General features: G+C 47.3%; 1 protein-coding gene across 4 annotated transcripts in view; it reads right to left on the bottom strand.

Annotated features, from left to right (window-relative positions):
• Window positions 1-22,434, bottom strand: part of DISP3 (dispatched RND transporter family member 3) — a 60,543-nt gene that overhangs the window by 27,366 nt on the left and 10,743 nt on the right. The window contains exons 8-20 of one of the 4 annotated variants that reach the window (XM_066564019.1): window positions 21,360-21,521; window positions 20,817-20,978; window positions 20,177-20,299; window positions 19,061-19,197; window positions 18,380-18,561; window positions 17,797-17,927; window positions 16,750-16,922; window positions 15,463-15,589; window positions 14,312-14,457; window positions 13,813-13,972; window positions 12,730-12,843; window positions 10,157-10,323; window positions 1,898-8,149 (exon numbers count right to left, since the gene is read on the bottom strand). In XM_066564019.1, coding sequence (XP_066420116.1) covers window positions 7,787-8,149; window positions 10,157-10,323; window positions 12,730-12,843; window positions 13,813-13,972; window positions 14,312-14,457; window positions 15,463-15,589; window positions 16,750-16,922; window positions 17,797-17,927; window positions 18,380-18,561; window positions 19,061-19,197; window positions 20,177-20,299; window positions 20,817-20,978; window positions 21,360-21,521 — 2,147 coding nt within the window. In that variant the 3' untranslated portion in view covers window positions 1,898-7,786. Of the gene's footprint in view, window positions 1-1,897; window positions 8,150-10,156; window positions 10,324-12,729; window positions 12,844-13,812; window positions 13,973-14,311; window positions 14,458-15,462; window positions 15,590-16,749; window positions 16,923-17,796; window positions 17,928-18,379; window positions 18,562-19,060; window positions 19,198-20,176; window positions 20,300-20,816; window positions 20,979-21,359; window positions 21,522-22,434 lie in introns of those variants that run through there. The other 3 variants (XM_066564018.1, XM_066564017.1, XM_066564020.1) reach the window with 3 other exon arrangements.

The raw sequence follows: 22,434 nt of genomic DNA, 5'->3' as shown, positions 1-22,434 counted from the left end.
ACCTAAAATGTATTTGTAAAAGCAAATCTCTTTTTCCATTCATCAATCAGTGGAATCCTTCCCATTGTTTCTTTTATCTCCCAGTGCTGCTTTTATCTCCCAGCAGACCCACAGCTGGTTTGTAAAGACAAATTTGCTATTCCTCTCAATTTCCAGCACTACATATCAGAATCATCAAAACTGGATCATTTTGTTATCTAAGGCCACCTATGAAGTTGTTTCTTGGGGTTGGAGGGGATTAAGTCACTCACTTGCACAGCCATTACACTGAGTCATCGACTGTAAGAGATGATACACTGCAGGTTGTCCAGAAGCCAGAGGAATTGATGTTAATTTAGCACAATCCTTGTGATTTGTAGAGTCGGTGAACACAATGCTGGCTTAATTAAATGTGCACATCAATATCTGCTTCCAGGCCAGCTGTCCCAGCACAGGGCGGCCCCGCGCGGTTTCACCTCCTCCTCCCCTGCGTGCCCAGTGTGGGCTTCACACTTTGCATTGCCTCACCTGGTGGGGCCTGTCCTCGCCTCTGTTCACGTCAGTGCTGCAAACACTCCATTTGGAGGAGACACAGCACGTTTGAACTGCTAATAAATGGGACAGCAGGCTACAGGTGCACAAGAGGGTAGCAGCTGGTCATCACCAGCCTTCCCCAGCCAGGCTCCTGGAGCAACTCCCAGCCAGTGCTGCAACCACTGGTGCCCCTCAAACGCAGTACAGGGAGTGTGGCTCTGCCTGCCAAGCCATACTAAGCAGCTGCCACCCTGTGTCATCCCTCCTCCAAGCCCCTTCCCCCGTCCCAAACCCTTCCTCAGGGCCAGTTTTCTGAAGAGCTGTGGAAGCCCTGTCCATCTCTGGCCATGCCTGCAGTTGTCCTACCCTGTTCCTGTGCCCTCATTCTCATGTTCGGCAGCCCTGGGCACTCCCCACTGCCAGGTGGTCCCACAGTCCACAGTCCAAGAAGGGCAGCCTGGGTCTCCTCAGTGGTCCACAGCTCTCAGCCTGTGTCAGGGAGTGCCTGTCACACCTGCTCTTGGGGTAAGGGACTGAATTTGTAACCAAAACCAACCCATTTCCAGCCCTGGCAATTTCCCAGCAGCAAAGTCAAGCATAAACCCTCCCTTGCCTGCAATCCCCAAGTCCTCATTAAAGGCAACACATTCCTCCTTCCTGTGGATGCTGCATTTTTTGTAGGTGTCAGGCTGTGACCCAGAGCCTTCCTGGTGCTTAATAACACCAGGTTTCACCAGAAATTTTGGCCTCATCATAGAAATGAGGTCTGGAGAGCACAGGAGGTTCTTGCAGTGATGTGCTGTCAGTGCTGCCCTTCCCAGCAGTGCTGTAGCTGGGTGCAGTGGGAGCACTCCCAGATCAGGGACTGAGGGGGGTTTTCCTCCTGCCCCACTCTGCATCAGCTCAGTGGGGTCCTGGAGGTGCAGGACAAGCCCTTGGTGCTGCAGCACAGGACAGAGGGACAAAACCTCCACCAGAGATTCATGGCAGACACTGTGTGTTACGGGAACTGCGGTGCTGCAGGTGAGCCCCATCCTCATGGAGCCAGCCCAGGGCAATCTTCATACACTGGAAGAAGCACAGCATGGAATGGAGGAGTGAAAAGCTTCCACAAACCATGGCTAAAGCTCTTGTTCTAGTCAGTCCTCTTGCAGACCTGTGTGGGCTCCTGCACTGCCTTTCCCAAGCTCTCCTGGGTGTGATAATTTGGCTTCAAGAGGCCCAGCTTCAGCAGCAGGAGCAGACAATCCCGTGCACTTCAGGAGCTGGTTCTGTGGCCTCATCCCCTCTGCATTCCTTGCACAACACAGGTCCTGTCAGTGCACTCTGGTTGTCAGCTTGTGTACATGGGCAGTAATGTGGTGATGAGTGAGGGATCCAAACGTGCGAATGTCAAAATCTTTTTATTTACAACAGTCTCCAAAAAATCAAGGAACACTGAAAATAGTGAGGGTAGGAGACAACTTACAAAAGTGACACGCATACATCAGGAATTGTGCTACATCACTCTGAGAACTGACACTCTAAGGTCTGCACACAACGTGGTGGAATGGCAGTGCCCTCCCTCCCACTGTCCATGGGGTGCTCACACCTCTTCCCCCCTGTACTTTGAACCATCCTCTCTGCCATTTGTTCTGCCTCTGCCTCCAAACCTTCATTTTCCTCCAGATCTGCTTGTTGCTCTGCCCCCAGCCATGGTCACTGTCCCCCACCTCCCTTCAGCAACTGCCCAAAGGAGGAGCAGAGAAGAGAAAGCCAAAACCCTCTGCCCTCAGGATGGAGACAGGCATTGAAAGATGTCCAGCTCTGGGACCCTGGGTACTAACCCAGGGCAGAGTAGTTAGCAGAAGCCTCTGAAATATCTGTAAACTATGGCTTACACACTGTCAGGGCTGAGGAGTGATTTTGGAAGTAACCAAGACACTGAATTTGTCCTGCCTGGCTGCAAATCAGTCTGCACAGCTTCCCTGGTGGACAATATGGGAGGATGTATTTGTGTCATGGGGTTAAACAAAAAGCCTTTTACAACCTTCCAGAAGGGCCGGCTGCTCTGCTACAGAAATTCAGTGCAGGACAAGCTCAGAGACCTGGACACTGCAGCATCCCAGTTTGCTCAGTGGAGGCAAAGCCAGGGTCTCTGGAGACCTTTGCCCCCAGACTATATCAATGGTCCCAGGAGCTCTCCAAGTGTCAACATGTCCTTCTCCTAGGGGGTATTTCCCAGGCCACCTTTGCTTTGGCATATTTTCAGATCCAGCAGGAATTGAGAAGCACAGTCCAGCCCAGCCACTGACTCCTTTCAGAACGTGCAGCCTTGGCAATGGCTGAGGTCAGCAGCCAAAGGTGATGCCCCAGTTGCCCAAACCCAGCACCTCAAGAGGCATCACAAGATAAAGAAACAAACAGAGCAAGGAATCGTGGATCTTTTCCTTCCTCTGATGCTGATCTCTGCACAGCACATCAACTCTGTTCTGTCACAGACATCTTTTATGAAAAATCCTTCCCTTAGGATTTGTCCTCCTGAGAAGCTGAGAGGCCTCAGGAATAAAATGCAAACAATGGTTATCTGCTGCTGTGGAATGCAACAGGTGCATCTGGGATTGGCCCATGTTGGTTGTTTCTAATTAATGGCCAATCACAGCCCAGCTGGCTCAGACAGAGTCCGAGCCACAAACCTTTGTTATTCATTCTTTCCTTTTCTATTCCTAGCTAGCCTTCTGATGAAATCCTTTCTTCTATTCTTTTAGTATAGTTTTAATGTAATATATATCATAAAATAATAAATCAAGCCTTCTGAAACATGGAGTCAGATCCTCGTCTCTTCCCTCAACCTGAGACCCCTGTGAGCATGGTCACACTGTTCCTCCTGACCTAAGCTGATGTGGATAGGGCTGTTGTGAGCAGGGGCTCTTTCTCTGAGTGTCCACAGTGATGGGGAGCCCTGGACTCACTCAGCAGCTCCACTGAAGGCAAAGAGCAGTGACAGCAGCTCTGTGCATGAATCTCAGAGCTGCAGCACCAAGGAGCAGTGTCCTGCTGCTGCTGCCCTGCACTGGGAGGGACAGAGCTTCTGGGCAGGACAAGACCCACTCTGTTTGCTAGGAGATGGCACAGCTCCAGAATGACCCCCTCCTGAAACACCAACCTAACTTCTCAGAGGTTAAGCCTCAAACCAGGATTTACTAGAAATAAAGGAGTGGGCAGTTAATAGGCACATTCCTTGGCCATGAAAATTCCTGTATGCTTTTTAATTGCACAAAGATCATTTTGAAATGGAGAATCAGAGCATTTTCTTCCACGTAAGACTGATCTTTCTGTTTAGAAACATCAAAACTGAAAGCTTTGTGTGAAGCTGTTCAACTCCCTGGCTTCCCCTGCGTAAGGAAACTCTCAAGACTTTTCCAGCCACTTTCAGTCCAGGCTCTGTGAGCACCTTAGGCATGAACACCTACCCTGGTGAAGGCTGAACCTTGTTTAGCAAGACAATGGGGCTCAGGAGATGGTCTGTGAAACAGAGGAGTCATCAGGGAGAGAAGATTATAGGCAAAGATGTGGGAGGAATCTTTTAAGGTGAACATCTGCTCCTGAAATAGGTGAAGCCTTGCTTTTTATTGCTGTGAGCATCTGCCTTGGAGCACCAATTCCCAGCAGGGCTGTCAGCTACACCTCCACAATGCTCAGATAAAGCCATCCCTTTTCTTACCTCTATAGTTTATGAGCATTCTGCAATCACAAGGATGACACTGCCTACGTGGACATGTCTACATCTGCCACTCATTTGCTGTCTCCACGGATGCCTGGGGAGATCAGGATGTTTGAAGTGTTTTGCAGAAGGCTGGGCTCCAGTTTTAAGTCTCTGTCACTCCACTGCAGGTGGAGAAAGCACCCTGAGCACAGAGCTGAGCAGGGTGAAGCAGTGATGGGGCAAATGTCTACTTAGACCTTAAGTGTCATGGCTGTGTTTAATCAGGGCCTCAGGTTGCAACATTCAGTGAGTCCCTGCACCACAAATCACCTGGGATCCTCTACTGGCTCTTCTGCCATCCTGCTACATCTGGTGTAAGTTCCTCCTCCTCTCCTCGCCTCAGTTTCCCTCCTGGAGGGGCACAATCTCCCCAGCATGCCTTTGTGAATAATTTGCACTTATCTTGGTCTCCCCTGTTCCCTCTGAATTATTCTAGCCACTGCTTTCTCAGTATCATTTTGGGCAACAAAAGCCAAGGTGATGCCCTGTTCCTGCTAGAGCCCACCACCAGAGACAACAGAGTCTCTCCTTTGTCCTTGTCTCTCTCTTGTCCTTTTCCCCACCTGCTTCAGACAACAGGATGGATCCTGTCAGCTGCCAAGAACTCTTGTTATTTTTGCCTGCAGATCAGAGACACTGCCAGATCAGACCCAAGAAACATGCAAGGTGTCCCTCTACTTTAAAATGAATCTTTGCTTCCCCACAGTGGCTGAATGGATGTTCCCAGCATGGCATGTCCAGAATTACATTGCAGGTGGGACATTTATGGAGCCTCTTCATAGTGAGCACAGACAAAGGATACCAGGGGCTTACACAGGCTTTCAACTTCACAGGATTCAAAGCAGATCTGTGCTTTTTCTTAAAGGCCTTGAAAGGTTTCTTCATACTTATAGAAGGAGGAACTTCCTCTAAGGCTGCCCTCAGCACCTTACTCTCTTGTCTGCTGACCTGCAAATACCCATCAGCTTTAATCACCCAGAAGAGGTTTCAGGTGTTTGCTAAGTTCAAGTCAAGCTACAAGCCAGAGAATCCTTGGCCACAGTGCTGGGGACACCTTGCCATCCCCTGCAGCACCTGCACAGCCACACAGCTCCATGGGGCTGTGTGGATATCATAAATACTCTTGCCCTCTCCAGTCACTGCCACTTAGGAGAGCTCAGGGCACCACCAGGAGAAAAATCTGGAGTACAGACATAGGGAACAGCATGGCTTCCAGATCAAGGGTGGGGCTAAACTGTGCACAGCAGCCATCAGAGCAGCACAGCTTGGGGATAGTCAAAAATCCTTTCCAGAACTGTGGCATTCACATTCTCTGAAAAAATCCCTTTGCCCAGGATTTTCTCCTGGGAAGCTGAGAGGCCTCAGAGAAAAGGAAAACAATTCTTATCTCATTTGCTTCTCCTGTGTTGTGCTCACATTTGGAATGTGTTTGGAGATTGTTCACCCACAGGTGATTGTTCCATTGGATTCTGCTGGGAGTTGTTTTCACTCTTTGGCCAGTCAGGGCCAAGCTGTGTCGGGACTCTGGAAAGAGTCACAAGTTTTCATTATTATCTTTTTAACCTTCAGTAAGTATCCTTTCTGTATTCATTAGTATAGTTTAGTATTCTTTAATATAATATAGCATCATAAAGTAATAAATCAGCCTTCTGAGAACATGGAGTCAGATTCATCATTCCTGCCTTTGTTGGGGCATTCCCAGCAAATACAATACAGAACCATTTATTCATGGGCACAGGGTTCATTATGAAGGAGCTGGTGCAGATTAGAGGTAGGTGCCAAGAAAACACTTCACACTTTGCAGAAAGGGGTAACTCAGAAGCTCCGTGGGGTATCAAGGAGGAACCAGGCCACTCACGTTCTGCTCTATTCACATTCTCACCACCCTCACTGCCTGTAGCAGGATTACTCTGCAGTCTGCCTGTAAACAATAAGAGCTCCTCTTTCCAGATTGGGGAACCTTGGGAACACTTTGGGGAACCTACTTTAGAAACAAGTATTTGATCCAGTTTCACAGGGATGACAATGTGAAGGTGCAAGACTGGCAGGGATCAAAGCAGGGATGCACTGAGCCAAGCAGAAGCAGCTCAGGCTCTCAGCAGTGCAGGCCCCACAAATTGGCTGGCAATGGGGTTGGACTTCCTGGAAGTTTCATCTTAAAAAGAGGGGTTGATCCAGACAGAGAATACAAAGCCACCAGGACATGAAATCTGCAAAGAAATTGAGTCAGGCTGCCTCCTGGCCACATTATTCTGTTGGCACCCTTGTAAATAATGGCTAATGCATCTCCCAGTGGGCCTGACCCTCCCCTTCTGCCAAGGATCAGATGTGCTGTGCATTAATGCACACTTAGCTATTTCAATTTTAAAACTACGAGAGAACCAGTGATGCTTAAAATGTACTTGTTAATGGCACCAGTTTGTGATTTCATTTTACTTTAATATCAACCATCTGCTCAGAGCAGACAGCAGCTGCAGCTCTGGTGCCTGTGGGTCTCCGCTGAGGAGGGTGTCTGTGAGCTGCCACAGAGGATGCTGTGCACACCACCAGGAATGGGCTCCACCTTGTCCTCAGGCCAAGAGCTGACTGCTGTGACCAAAGAGCTCTGCAGGAGCCCCTGGCCTCTCTTTTCTCTCCACCAGGAAGAGCAGATCAGTGACTGGTGAGGTGACATGGAGGGACTGGGCGTTGAAACTGCCTTGACCTCACTACTGAGATGAGGGAGAGGAGGGCAGGCTGCTGAGGGCACCATCTGCTTCCTGATGGCTGCTGGCAGACACATGAGATCCCAGTACAAAGTCCCCCCAGCAGGAAGAAGAATGCTTTGTGTCCCAACACCCTCTCTGAACCATGAAAGCAGGGCCACTGCAGGTGGTGCCACCCAACAGCTCTGGTTTGGATCCCAAAGTGACACTCAAAAGTGCAGCAAGTTCACTGCTGATCTGGCATGGGTACAGGGCCTGGTAAAGGGATCCAGACAATGCTGTTCCCAGGCCCGTCCAACAGCTCACTGCTGTTCTTGGAAGCTCAAATAAGGAGGCACAGGCTTGATGTGAGAGCAGGACATTACCCAAGAGTCATCCTTGCAATGCTGACCCTGGACAACGGAGGGGAAGGACAGAGGGAAGGGTTTTTGAAAGGATCAGATGACCTTCCCAAGTTCTCTCATTTTAGCCTTGTGGGTCCAGAAAGCCCTGTTTGATAAAAATAAATTAAAAGAAAAGAAAAAAAGAAAGCAGAAAGAAAACTGAGAGAAGGAAACCTCCTCTCCTATTCACGGGCTGAGGTATTCCCTGGGCAGCCCTCACCTTCCATCACCCATCCATCACTACCTAAAATAAATACAAGTTTAGAGCAAAACTCATTAGAAAATAAAGTGCATCTGCAATTGAAAAACTTCATGAAAAAGGGACTTTTTTTTTCCTCTTTTTTTTCCTTACAAAAAATATTCTTTCAAAAGAAAAGAAAAAACGAAAGGAGCAACGCGGCTCTCTCGGTCTGGCGTGTAGAGGGCTGTCCCGTTGGGTCTTACAGGGCTGTCCCATTGGGGAGGGGGATCTTAAATCCACTCTTGAGCAGGGCAAGGCAGATGCAGAGAGCCAGCAGGCCAGCCAGGAGCACGGCCAGCAGAGCCTTGAGGCAGGAGGTGCTGCTGCGGGTGAAGGTGCCGGGCGCCATGGTGCTCAGCAGGGCTGTGCTCACAGTCAGCGTGTACAGGATGGACACGCCCGTGTTGAGGGCCACGATCTTCCCAAACTTGGCAAAGGGGGCAATGATGCAGAAGAAGAGCGGGACGGTGGCAATCAGGGTGGTGGTGGCGCTGGAGACGATGGCCACCCCCACGTGCCGCACGGCCTCCAGCGTCCTCCACTGCCGGCACGCCGTGGGGTCCTGGGGAGGGACAGCACGGTTAGTGTGACACGCACAGGGGCTTGGTTCATTGATGTTTTAGGGTTTGAGAGGGTGGCCTAGCTGATAGGATCCCAGTCCAGGACAAAGAGGCTGCTTGAGTGCAACTCAGACATTTAGTGCAGTGCTATGCAAAGGGCCATAGGGTTACAATCACAGAATCACAGAATCACAGAATAATGAGGTTGGAAGAGACCTCCGAGATCATCAAGTCCAACCTATGCCCTAACACCTCAACTAGATTATAGCACCAAGTGCCACGTCCAGTCTTTTTTTTATCCAACCTGTACCTTCCCTGACGTAGCTGGAGTCTGCGTCCTCTGGTTCTGTCAGTGCTGCCTGGTGGGAGAGACCAACCCCACCAGTCTGCAACCTCCCTTCAGGAAGTTGTAGAGATCAATGAGGTCACCTCTGAGCCTCCTCCTCTCCAAGCTAAACACCCTCAGCTCCCTCAGTTGTTCCTCACAGGGTTTGTGTTCCCAGCCCCTCACCAGCCTCATTGCCTCCTCTGGATGTGCTCAAGCACCTCAACATCCTTCCCAAACTGAGGGGCCATAGCTGGACACAGCACTCCAGGTGTGCCCTCACCAGTGCCGAGTACAGGGTTGGAATGAGCTCCCTGCTCCTGCTGGCCACACCATTCCTGACCCAGGCCAGGAGCCATTGGCCTTCTTGGCCACCAGGGCACTCTGCTGGCTCATGTTCAGCCAGCTGTCAACCAGCACCCCCAGGTCCCTTTCTGCCTGAGCACTGTCCAGCCACACCGTCCCCAGCTTGTGACGTTGTAGGGGATTTTTGTGGCCAACTCAGCAGAGACAAAGGCTGCTGGATTTTGTGCCTCCTTTCCACCACATCAGACCAACTGCTGGGCCTACACCACACAGGCACTACACCTGGCATCAGAGATCCCAGGCTTTTGTGGTCTCCATCTTCCCAATGAGACAAAAGATGTTAGCAAGGCCAGAGGTGAGCTGGCAGAGCAATTTTCAGAGGTTACAGAATTAGTGTAGAGCTGTTTCAGCACAGACTGTCTCCACTTGGACATGAAATGAAAACAGGTTGCTTTGGACACAGCTGTGGCCAGCAAGAAAGGGACAACCATGTGGCTTGGGAACCCTCATCTGAGTGTACTCAGGTACACAAGCTCACAGTGTGGAGCAGTCAGCTGGACAAGCAGCAAATCCCATACCCCAGGGGTGCTCTGAGGGTGCCAGGATCTCACAGACATATTTTCTGAAAATCCTTTTGCTAGGATCTGTTCTCCTGAGAAGCTGGGAAGCTTCAGCTTCCCCATGTTTTGCTACTTTGCAATGTGATTTGGAGAATTGTTTACCCAGCTTATGTGAATTGTTTTTACTTGATGACCAATGACAGCCAGCTGTGTCGAGGCTGTGAGAAGTCACAAGATTTTATTATCATTCCTTTATTTTCTGGCCTTCTGATGTCTCCTCTCTCTTTCTTTGGTATAGTTTTAGTATAGCATTTTTAATATAATATCCGTCATAAAATACTAATATATATTATTTTAATATAATATATATAATAAAACAATAATAATATTACTATCTTATGGTATATTATATTAAATATATATTTTATATATATAATATAATATAATATATAAATATATTAATATAATATATAAATAATATATAATAAAATAGTAATATATTTTATTATATATTATATATATTTAATGTAATATAATATATAAAATAATATATATTATAAAATAATAATATATATTATTTTAATATAATATATACAGTAAAATAATAATAATAACAGTAATAAAATATTTATTATCATAAAATAATAAGCCTTCTGAAACATGGAGTCAAGATTCTCATCTCTTCCCTTGTTGGGGCTGCCCTCAAATTCCACACCAGAACACATCCCCCCTTGCCTATCATGTGTCCTGCATCACAGCTGAGTGGCAGGGAGGCACAGGAGGAAGGGATGCCAGGCTGCAGGAAGAACAGAGCTCACCTCTGCCTGCTGGAGAGGCAGGTTCTCCCCTGCCAGCAGGTATCCCTCCACCAGGTGCACACAGTAATCAACAGAGGAGCCCACCAGGATGGAGAGGGAAATTGCTTCCACAGCTCCCATCTCCCAGCCACACCAGTACATGATGGTCACCACCAGGCAGACAACCCCTGTGGGAGAAAGGTGCTGTTAGGCAAATGTAAAGGTGTCACAGACATCTTTTATGAAAAATCCTTTCCTTAGGATTTTTCCTCCTGAGAAGCTGAGAGGCCTCAGGAACAAAATGTAACCAATGGTTATCTGCTGCTGTGGAATGCAACAGGTGGGTCTGTGATTAGTCCCATGTTGGTTGCTTCTAATTAATGGCCAATCACAGTCAGCTGGCTTGGACAGAGAGTCTGAGTCATAAGCCTTTGTTATCATTCCTTCTTTTTCTATTCTTAGCCAGCCTTCTGATGAAACCTTTTCTTCTCTTCTTTTAATATAGTTTTAATATAATATATATCATAAAATAATAAATCAAGCCTTCTGAAACATGGAGTCAGATCCTCATATTTCCCTCATCCTCAGACCCCTGTGAACAGTGTCACATAAAGGACTCTGGGGCTGCTGCACAAGCCCACTGATACAAGTGAATCCCTGGGGAGTTTGGGGTCATATCCCACAGGTCTGTGTCTGGTACACAGTCCCTCTGCCACAAACACTTCCCTCACCTTCCCTTAGCACAGGGAGCATTTCCTAAGGTGACCAGACCTGCTAGGCCTAGTGGAACACCCAGCTAAATATCAGACAAGCTGACAGGCTGATGCCAATGCAGACTAACTCTTGCTAAATGAATCCAAGCCCAGAGAATTGTCCATGTGTGCACACAGGGTCCTTATGTTAGCTCCTTACAAAAGGAGAAAATACAGGGTATGCAGTAGTTGATGGGAAAAACATGCAAACTATGGAAAAAGGCAAATTAACCTTAAAGTAGTAAGCTTAAACTTGTGAATTATATACTTTAAAAAGAGCACTAGACTATTTAACACAAAATAAAGAATTATATATATTGATTCAAGGTATGCTGTTAGAGCAGTACATACCTTTAAAAACTTTGGAAAGGAAGACAATTACTTAATTCAAGAGGAGAAGGATTAGTACACGAGGAACCTATTTTAGAGGCATTAAAATTACCTAAAAAGAGATAGCTATAGTACATATGAAGGGCCACCAAATGGTGTCACATAAGTGAGGCTGTTGTTTTGCTTGCTGCAGCTACACAGAGGCTGAGCACACTTTTTGAAGGCACAGAGTACTGTTAGTTTGTGGGTCACATGTGGGAGACTAAGTGGTTTCAAAAAGTTAGATTTGATTTTTAAACTAAGAGGTTTAGCAACACATTTAGACCACAATATTATCAAATCACCAGCCCGGGAGAGGAAACTATTTACAATTTTGCTTCAAATACTAAAACATTGCTAAAATACTCAGGTTTTAACATTTTCCACTGCTTGGAAACAGCAGCCATGGTGCAGGTCCTTGGAAAGTAGTGCAATTGTTATTCAGAGCTTGTGGGACTTAATCACATTATTATACATAGCAGGTAGGGATGGCATTTGTGTAGCTAAAACCCTTATTTAAACAAATGGAAGGGATTGTGTAGATAAAACACACTGGGAATTAGACACACAAATCTACTTTCCCAATGAGGTTCCTGTGCATTTGTTGAGAGTTTCTTCTGTTCACTTAGCCAGTCTGTTCTCTAGGACTGGCCCCTGGAAAGCCAAAAGGGTTTACACAGAATACAAGCAATTCACTTGAAATCACCAGAGAATCAGCAGTGCCACAATCCATCCATTTCAGGACAAGTGAAAGCCTTGTAAGAGCCCAAATGAGAGATGTGGGACTCCAGGCAGCCCTTCCAAATGCAGTTTATTACATCCAAGAGTTACAGCAGCCAGCCCAGGGTTGTGGGTGACAGAGCTGTGCCCACAGCTCTCAGCTCCAGCTGCAGGCAGGCCTGGAGACCCTTTGGTTTAGGTTACAAATGCATTCTAGACTTTTGGTTACATTGCATTATATTCTTTTCTTTGCTGAGCATCTTAATACAGTAGGACCAATCTATACCTTAACTTTCATCTATAGCTCATCATAACTACTGTAATTACCATATTCATGTTACTGTTCTCCAATCACTAAAAGTTAGCACATTACAGTTTAAGCTAGAAGTTGTTTTTCAGTTTTCTTGCAGTGGGAAATTCTGAGACCTTTTTTCTACTTGTCACATTTGCTGACTTGTTTGCCTGTGCTCTCTTTCTGCTTGGTAAAAACATCTTCTTGTTTGAAGTGGGTTTATCCTTTGCTCTAAGGCATAAAAACCCCTTCTAACTCACACACCCTTTGCCTCCTTGGTTATCCATTGAGACTGGCTCAGCAATTCTTTTCTTCTCTATCAAAACTTGCTTCCATCTCTATTCCTTCATCAGCCTCTACGTTTAAAAATCTTTCTGGCAAGCACACATATCTGTGAGACTTTCTTGTCAAACTTTCATCCTTCCCAACAAAGCCTGACACATTGGAATTGGTGTTTTTACCTAAGATGCTGAGCAGCACTGGCAGCAGGAGGAGGATGTGTGTGGTGAACACTGCCACAGCAGCCACACAGATGACCAGCGAGAGGACAAGGCCATACAGGGCACTCTGCACTCCTGGAAGGAAACAGCCAGCTGATATGAATCCTGGAAGGTGACAGCTGCCATGGGAAAGGCACCATGTTCCTGCTGGCAACAAGGCAGGCAGGGACTCACACTGGGGAAGACAGGAGGGGGAGAATGAAAGTGGAAAGAAGGTGATTTGTCAGAACCCAGGACATCCCTCTGGCTGCCCTGCATGGCTCGAGCCCCTGGCAGGGGCTCAGAGACCTTGGCACAGAGCCCAAGACACCTGTGACTTTGATTTTAACCTATGGAAACAATTCCCAACTTTGTGTGAGGAGTTACAAGCCACAGGGGTCTGAGTAGAATGATAGTGAATTTATTTCCAGGTGAAAATGTAGAATTTGGGGGTTTTTAGAATGGGAGGCAAGATGGAGGAATCTGGGCATGTCCTGTCCTTCTTCTTGTCCTCCATCTTCTGCTGTGATGGTGGCACTTTTGGATTGGTTTAGAGTAGAGACAGACTGTCTAACACAGGTGATAGGTATTGGAAAATTATTGTAAATAAAGTACATGTAGTTCTTAGCATAAAAAGCTGACACCACCCCTGGGATTGTGCCACAAACCGACCTGCTGGACAGATCTCAGCAGGTCAGAAAAAGAATGGAATAGATAAGCAAAAAATAAACAACCTTGAAAACCAGAACAGAAGAATCCTGAGTCCTTTGGCTGCTGGGCTGGGAAAAGAGACTCTCTAACACATCTCGGGGTCATCCTGACCACAGGGACTCTGAGAGTGATTGGTTTCTTGAATCTCACATCAGCAGGGCTGAGTCCCTTCCCTTACCTATTTCCTTGGGCTTTGCCTAATTTTGACAATACACATTCAGGCTTTAGGAGTTTGCATAGCAATGGCAAAGGACTGCAGATATAACCCATGCCCACCATATGCGATGGAGTGTGCTGTGGAGATGTGTCAGAGAGCATGGGTTCCCCAGGGAGAGACACACGGCAGTCACTTGCCTATAATCTCCATGAAAATCTGCTTCCAGTGCTCACAGGTCTGGAAGCCGTGCCGGAGAGCAGAGCCCTCTGGGAAGAGCTGGAGCTGCTGCTGCAGGAATGTCTCCCATTTCAGATAGTCAGCATATGTCTGGAAGGATGATTTCCCCTTGTAGGTTGTCTGTAACAAGATAAACATATCCCTCATGTCCTGCTCTTTGGGCAGGGTGTGCATGGCAAGGGCAAGGGCAGAACAACCAGCTCAAGTGGCAGCACCAGGCAGGACTGGCAGTGGCACTTGGGCACATCTGCCACCAGCTTTTTGCCTGAGCTAATTGTGGTGTGAGCAGCCACTTCTACCAACTTGTGAGTGAGTGCAGGCATCTGTCTGCAACAAATGCTAATAAACACCAAATTATGTCTGCAAATGGAAGTGGCCAGTGCAGCAAGAGCAGAGCTAAAGCCCCAGAAGTCACAAGATGAAACTGTCACCAGAATGACAATGTTCCCATGTGCTCACCGACTCAAAGGCCATGGAGATCCACTGCACCTTGCCATCCTTCACCCCCACTGCCCCATGAGAGAGCTGCCCTGGCAGCAGGTTTGGCTCAGGGATATTCTTGCACTCCGGGTGCAACATCTGCAGAAAGGAGGAGATGCTGTAACCTGGAGAGAAAGAAAGAGCAAGAGATGGAGGGCAGAACAGGGGAAGGAAGCACATTGGTGCAAAGAGATGAAAAAAACCCCAACCAACAACCCAAAATGAGAGCCCCAAGAGAATCACAGGACCCATTTGTCCACAGCTGCTTCCCCTTGCCACTCTGGTTTGCCAAAACCCTGGAGGTCTCGGCATCACAGCTCCCAGCTGCTATAGCTTGAAAGGACACTGTCATCAGCATGGGACAGGACAGTGCCACTGCTCTTTGTCCCCAGCTGTGAGGAAGCAGCACAAAGAGCAAGTGCTGAGGGGCTGTCTGCCTGGCCTGGCAGGGATTTGCTCCAGGCATGAAACTGGCTTTTAGCCTGAAGGCAATATACACTTCCTAGGCTCAGCTCCACAAGCTTGTGACCTCTGAAGTTGGGAGAGATGGTCACTGGTCAGGTGTGCAAAGCCACAGAGACAGCGAGGAGCCTCACTGCAATGAGATCAGGTGTGAGATCATTGCTATTCAGGAGCTACTAAGAGGATATTTACTGAACCAACAGATTGTATCTCAAGCAATACCCATGACTAGAAAAACAAATGCAATCCTGTTCTTATCTTTCTAGATTAACTCCCAAAAAATATACCCAGTGTCTCTGGCATTAAAGAGACCATCTTTCTTTCTTTCTGTCCCAAAAAGCACAACCAATGACACGTTCTAGAAGGGTCAAGCTGCCTTGGGAAGAAAAGGAGACTATGACTAGAAAGAACATGACTACAAAGAACAAATGCAATTCTTTTCTTATCTTTCTGGATTAAATCCCAAAGAATAAACTCAGTGTCTTTGGCATTAAAGAGACCATCTTTCTTTCTTTCTGTCCCAAAAAGCACAACCAATGACACATTCTAGAAGGGTCAAGCTGCCTTGGGAAGAAAAGGAGACAGCAAGAAGCAGTCACCCTTTCTGGTTTGCTGCTGAGGACCCCAAGCAAGCGCAGGTAGGGCTGCAGAGGAGTTGTCTAACCTACCCGAGGGCAGGCACTGAGCCCCTCCGGGCTTCACCAGCTCAGAGTTGCTGGCAATGGCTTTGCAGAGGCGGCACAGGTTGCCAATCTCTTTGAAGAGGTCAAAGCTGTCATCGTAGATAACACTGCCCTTTCACAAGGAGACACAATGACAAGAGCACCACACGTGAGACATACACACAGCAACTGGCACTGCAGCTTCCTGCCTGCTCCTCTGCCTGCATTTCTCACTGCCCCTGCAGAGGAAACAGGCAAAGGCTGATTCTGCACAGAACCCCCAAATCACAGAGCAGGAAGAACAGCAGAAAGCTGAAGTGCAGCAGCCAAGCTAAGCATAATTTTCCTAGCGAATGACTGTCATGTGTCAAGGTATGAGACCTCACAGATAAGCTGTTTCTAGAAAAGTCCCATTTAGTGATTTTCCCTAGAGTAACTGATTTTTTGTTAATACTTCATAACAAGATGTATATTATAGAAAAATATCACTTCCCTCAGTCTTGATTGTGTAGTGAGATTTTATACCACACTCAAGATGGGTTTGTTTCAAAAATCCTCAAAAAAGCCAGGTTTAGACTCAAAATTAGAAGGCTATATATTGCACTCAGAGGGATTTTCTGAAAAGTCTGAAATGTTTTTTCAATAAGGACTTCCTGATCTCCATTATTTTGTCAATTTGCCAAAACAGTGTTTTACTGGCTCATCACAATGCTACAAGCCCTGCCCTTCCATCTGTCCAGACTGCTGGACCACCCTGGGCTGTGGGTATTAACTAAACACCATCCAGGGAGAGCCTGCCCCTTGCTTGCCAGCCCCAACCAGCATGGCCTGCCCAGCTTGCCAGACCATGAGCATGGCATTCACATTCTCTGGAAAAATCTCAGCTTCCCAGGAGAAAACTCCTGGGTGAAGGGAAGCCTCAGAGAAAAGGAAAACAATTCTTATCTCATTTGCTTCTCCTGTGTTGTGCTCATGTGGAATGTGGTTGGAGATTGTTTACCCACTGGTGATTGTTCCATTGGATTCTGCTGTGAGTTGTTTTCACTCTTTGGCCAATCAGGGCCAAGCTGTGTGGGGACTCTGGAAAGCAGAGTCACAAATTTTCATTATAATCTTTTTAGCCTTCTGTAAGTATCCTTTCTGTATTCTTTAGTATATTATAGTATTCTTTAATATAACATAGTATAATAAAATAATAAATTAGCTTTTGAGAACACGGAGTCAGATTCATCATTCCTGCCTTCATGTATTTTGGGTGTATTTTGGGGCACCCCACAAACACACCACGAGTACCATGTCTCCGAGGACGTGGTTGTCCTGGCGCCTGGTGCGGTTCACGCCTCTGATCCCAAACACCACAAACACCATGGCTCCAGTGTCCACCAGTGGCCTCACAGCTGGCTTCCCACAGCCTGTGTTCATGCATGGGTTAAATCCAGATGTGGCTGACGGCTTTGCTTTGGGTGCTGTTGTCAAATAGAGAGTAAAGGTGGGTTAGTTGTTATAGTAACTTCTTCGAGCTAGGTCTAATGAGCTCCAGGAGCCTATAACACACCTAAGATAGCTCAGCTACCTTTGGAGGCACAATAATCAGCAGGATGGCTGCTGTTGCAGTGTTGGAAACAAAAAGGTTTAATAAAAGGCAAAATAACAAACAGAAAAGCTGAGCCAGGTGCCAGACCTTCTTGCTCCTGGTAAAAAACTTTACAAAAGCCATTTGTTTCTTTGTTTACTCCTCTTTCTAGTTATTGCCCAAGTGAGACTTTTTAGCTTCTGTCTAATTACCTATCCTTAAGTTTGAGGTGAAGTCTCCTGAGTCCTATGAGGTGTCTTTTCATTTAATCGAAGAGAGAAACTTTTAGACTTCTTTCCTTTTAAGGAGACAAAAGGTAGTTTTGTCACTTCATCAACAGAGAGCACTAACTACAGTTAGTGTCCTGGTTTGATAAGGAAGGGTTGATAATCTGAAGGGTGGTGATGAACTGAGAGTCCATTATCTGAGGGGTGGTAACTTGATTGAGAATCCAAGGTTTTGTCTCTGTGTTGTGTTGGAAATTGGGGGGAGGAGGAGGGATGTTTTTGGAAGGTTTTCATTCTGAGTTCTGTGTGTTCCTTTTTTTTTTCATATTGTAAGTTAATAAAGTTTTTTCCTTTATTCCTAAGCTGGATCCTGCTTTGCTCTATTTCTGGTCCCATCTCACACCAGACACTAGGGAGAATATATTTTCATGAGGGCACTGGCATTGTGCCAGCATCAAACCATGACAGTTATATTAGATGGCAAGAAAAGCTCTGATTCTCTGGATCTTGGCATGTTTGAGCAGGGCCTCAGCAGCTTACCTTTTTCACTGGGGACATAGAGGATGCCTTTGGTGGGTCCATCTGGGCTAGAGCTGAGCAGACAGCCCGGAGGTGCCACACACACTCGGCCGTGGTAAGGGGGCTTGTGAGACTGGGCAAAATACAGTTTCCTGTGCAGCAAAGAAAGTTTGTTATGGGGGAACAGAGGGAGGGAAGATGAAGCATCCAACATGGAAACAGACATTCTCAGGGACAGAAGCAATGGGAGAGGTGAACATCTATAGACCTGTATCCCTAACCATTGCATATTCTCTGCTGCCCATTCAGCCCAAGAGTTCAGGTGGGTAAGGGCAAGAACCAGATCAGCAACATCTTTTTGCCACTCAGAGAAGCTCACTCACAGCCTCTCAAGCCTTTTGTTAATGATCTCAAGCATCATGTTAATGATGCTATGGGCCTGCAAAGTGACTGCAGAGATGGGGCATATATGCAGCAAAGCAAATTCTAGAGCCATGGATGTCAGTGATTGAGAGCAGGACTAGCACTGGCCATCAGGCATCTCACACCAGCCTCAGCTGTGCTGTTTCTGTTGCCTTGTCCCGAGGGGGGTTTGCAAGGTTACCGTGTGCGCTGCTGCTCCTTGGAGGCCACGTAGAAACTGAAATCGAACTTCCAGCCCCTCTTGGTGTCACAGGACAAGGTGGTCATCATCCACTTCCTGGGGCTCATCTGCTTAAGCAGCCCTACTGTGGACACACAAGCTGTCAGCTTCCTGGTGAAGTTACCGAAAGGCACTCTATACACCTAAGCAATGGATTAATGAAAACAGACACTTAACTCCACAGGGTTGCAGCCTGTTGCACATTAGCATCACACTCTCCCTTCCTCCCTGAGCACTGGCACAGCCACACAGAATGGGCACAGTCAGCCCCCAGGCTGCCCCTTCCCAGCGATGGCCAGTGTGTGACGGGCCCCTTAATACCTTCATTCCCAGTGGCCTAGGCTGAATGGTGGCTGCTCTGCCCAGGGTGAGGGACATCTGCCCTACTGACACCCACAGTTTGGCTCCTGTCACTGACAGTCACCTCTCAACAGCAACAGGTGAAGCCTTGTGGCACTCCAAGGTATCATCTTGGATGATGCCAAGCACAATGCCTTCTGTGTTAACTACCCTACTGCAGTGCTCTGGAAATGTCACCCAGAGCTACATAGGACCCCATGGGGAGACAGGAGGAGGCTCTTGTGCTCACCTGCTGAGTGCTGCCCTCTTGCTAGAAGGGCCCAGCATCCTGGAGTGACTTACCTGGAATGAAGGCACCTCCCCGTCCCCCGGTGACACCATCTGCCAGGGCGCGGGGACACTGGCATTGAGTGAGAATCTGTAGATAGCTGGTCTTCCCTTGCTCCTGGACTTGGAGATATACACAGTGCCCTGGAGCTCTGAGGAAAACAGAGGGCACGAGGTTTGGTGCTACTTCTCAACCAACAAATCATGCAGCCAGAGCAAAGGAGGGCTCTTATGGTTTACTGTCTGCTCAGCCTCTGCCTTCTCCCAGCACAGTACATCTTTCAAAGGCTATCACAAATACATCCTGAGCTGCAGTAATTCCTGATGGCTTATTGATTCATGTCATCCTGGGACCTGGCCCAATAACTGTTTTACCCTCAAAATCCCCTGCAAACTGAATTTACTCTCCTCGTGACCTGCCAACAAGGTTGTGAACAGGACTGGGATGTGAAAGCTTGGAGTTCCTAGCCCTGTTCTCAGATCAGAGGGACATGACACTAGATGATGATAGTGCCACCTGGGTTACAAGACCATGTCCTAGAGAGCAGCAGGTATTCACGGAAAGGGGGATTCTAAAAATGCCCCAAACTGTCACAAGCATCTTTTATGAAAAATCCTTTCCTTAGGATTTGTCCTCCTGAGAAGCTGAGAGGCCTCAGGAATAAAATGCAAACAATGGTTATCTGCTGCTGTGGAATGCAACACGTGCAGCTGGGATTGGGCCCATGTTGGTTGTTTCTAATTAATGGCCAATCACAGTCAGCTGGCTCATACAGAGAGTCCGAGACACAAGCCTTTGTTATTCATTCTTTCTTTTTCTATCCTTAGCCAGCCTTCTGATGAAATCCTTTCTTCTATTCTTTTAGTATAGTTTTAATATAATATATATCAAAAAATAATAAATCAAGCCTTCTGAAACATGGAGTCAGATCCTCATCTCTTCCCTCATCCTTGGACCCCTGTGAACACGGTCACACCATACATCCAGCACCAGCCTAGGGCTCAGTGGGGCAGGCTCTGAAGAGAATTATTCCCCATCAGCTATTCGGAGAGCACGTGGTTTAGTTTGTACCCCAGTGGATCCTTGGGCCCTGGCTGCAAATATGGCCAGAGTCATCCTGCTCCACTCACCTTGCTGCCCTGCATCACTCATGCTGCCTTTGCTTCCCCAAGGTGAACCTGAGCCCCTCTTCTTTTTTTCCAAGGAAGTTCGGATGTTGTTCTGCAAACTGTGGGGCTTTTCCTGAAACAAACCTGTCCCACAAGGTTAGTCAGGGAGGAAGGAGTGAATGGCATGAGAAAAGAGGTGCCAGGCCTGTGCACACCACAGACTCAGCTGCTGAGTACCAAACCCTGGGCAGGCAACACAGTGCCACTGTCTCTGGGCTGGGCACTGACATTAGACCAGCACTTATGAGTAAAAACAGTCAGTTTTCATGGTCTGTGAAGGCATTGCTCCAGAAGAAATACTCAGGCAGTTCATGGCTAAAGCAGAAAATACTTTATATTTATATCTAAATACTAATTTAATATCTAAATCTATATAATATCTAATATCTAAATACTACTCTAAATATATCTAAATACTCCACTCCTACAGGCAACTCAACCATCCTTTTCCCAACCTGTACCTCCTTTCCACGGGGCCCATCCAATGTCCAGTGAGATATTTGAACATTGTAGGTGTCTGCCTCACATTTCAGCTCCTCCAGCCCAGGGCTTAGGCCAGGCTGGACTGCACCCACCATGGTTTGGGAACCAGTGTTCTCACCTGAGCAGGTGATGCAGGAGATCCCTTCAGCACTCAGGTTGTATTTCAGGTCCAGTAGCACCTGGATGTTTGTGTCTGGCCGGAACAGGACTGGGGCACGGCTGGCTGGATGGAGGCGGCTGGCAAAGAATATGGACAGGAGCAAAACGAGCAGAAAGAGCCCTGCAAAGAAAAGCCTGGGTCAGCATGGGACCCTACATGCACTTCAGACATGCTCAGAGAGCAGCAATGTGGTAGAAAGATGGTGTTTTCAGCTGGGAAAAGAACAGCCACTAAAGCACACTGGCAGCTGGGCTTTCTTGCAATAAGCCCCATGCCTGGAAAAAACTCCATCAGGAATTGCCACTTTAGATCTGAGTGAGAATAAAGGGATGGTAAAGTCCCTTAGGGACTGACTGTTCAGGGAGCACTCTCCCACTGTGTTAGAAAACAGTTACCACGTCCCTTTTCCCAGCTCTTGTAACTAATAATCAAGGCTTGGAGACTGATTGAAATGTCAAACCCTCTAAAATCCATGCAGATGCAGCTCCCCTCCTTGCTTACCCACAATCACCCATCTGCTTTTCACTGCAGACCACAGCACCCAGTGTTCCAGCAGCTCCTGCAGATGAGTTATCAAGTGACCCTGGCTGCTCTTCTCTGCAGAGAGCTGCAGATTTTCTGGCATCACAGACACCAAGGGGACATCCCCCATTTCCAGGGAGACTAGAATAGAGAGAAATCAAAAGCAGTCTCAGTGGCATGAGTGTCTCTCAGAGCTCTCTGCTCTCCTTTATCAAATCTTGTACAAGGTGCTGTACAGCTCAGTCAAGCTACAGAGATGGAGTAAGACCCCAGCAGAGGCAGTGACTCCAGGATGTTTTAAGAAGCATCTTTGCCAAGTCACTGCCATGCAACAGCTACACATGTGAGTCCATAGCTCAGTCCAAATCTATGCTTCAGGCTATTCCTTGCTCTACCAAACCCCACAAACACTGTCCTTAAGGTCACAGGGACACTGCATGCTTCTTGGGCCAAGCAGACTTTGTCCCTGTCCCACTAAATGTGCCTTACTGCTAATTACACACAGCTGACCTCTTCCTGACTGCAGCCTGGCTCCTCCCTGATTCTCTTATCTCCAGATCAGGGACGCCAAGGGAAATGCCCCCTTCTCTATGTGTGAGAAGAGGGCACTTGCTGTGTGTTGGGGAAGATGAAACAGGAAAGCCTTATAAATATGATTTTCTGGCAAAAGATTTTGAGAATATAGAAACTATAAGCGAGATTGGAATGAAAGCAAGCTTTGAGATCCCTCAGTTACTGAACAACGTCGGCCACAACACAACAACAACGGTGTGGCCACTGAAGGTGATCCCCTTTTGATGGAACAATTCCCTCTACTTGCAGGCAGGTCACAGGGTCAGAGCAGACCCTACAGCTTGGCAGAAGGGGCCCAAAGAGGAGTTTTTAGGGTTTAAAATGTAACACAGTATGGTAATGTAATGATTCTTATAGGCTGTATGGAAATGCTATAGGATTTGTATCTTGTACTAGATTGGTTAGTGAGAATCAGAATATTCAACACAGAAGAAGATTTATTGTATTGTAATGGGAACTTTGCTCTCTTACCCCTTTTACT

Source organism: Molothrus aeneus, chromosome 21 (genome assembly GCF_037042795.1).
Source record: "Molothrus aeneus isolate 106 chromosome 21, BPBGC_Maene_1.0, whole genome shotgun sequence".
NCBI lineage: Eukaryota > Metazoa > Chordata > Aves > Passeriformes > Icteridae > Molothrus > Molothrus aeneus.
Note: the sequence above shows the minus strand (reverse complement) of the source record. Positions and strands in the feature narration are given on the sequence as shown.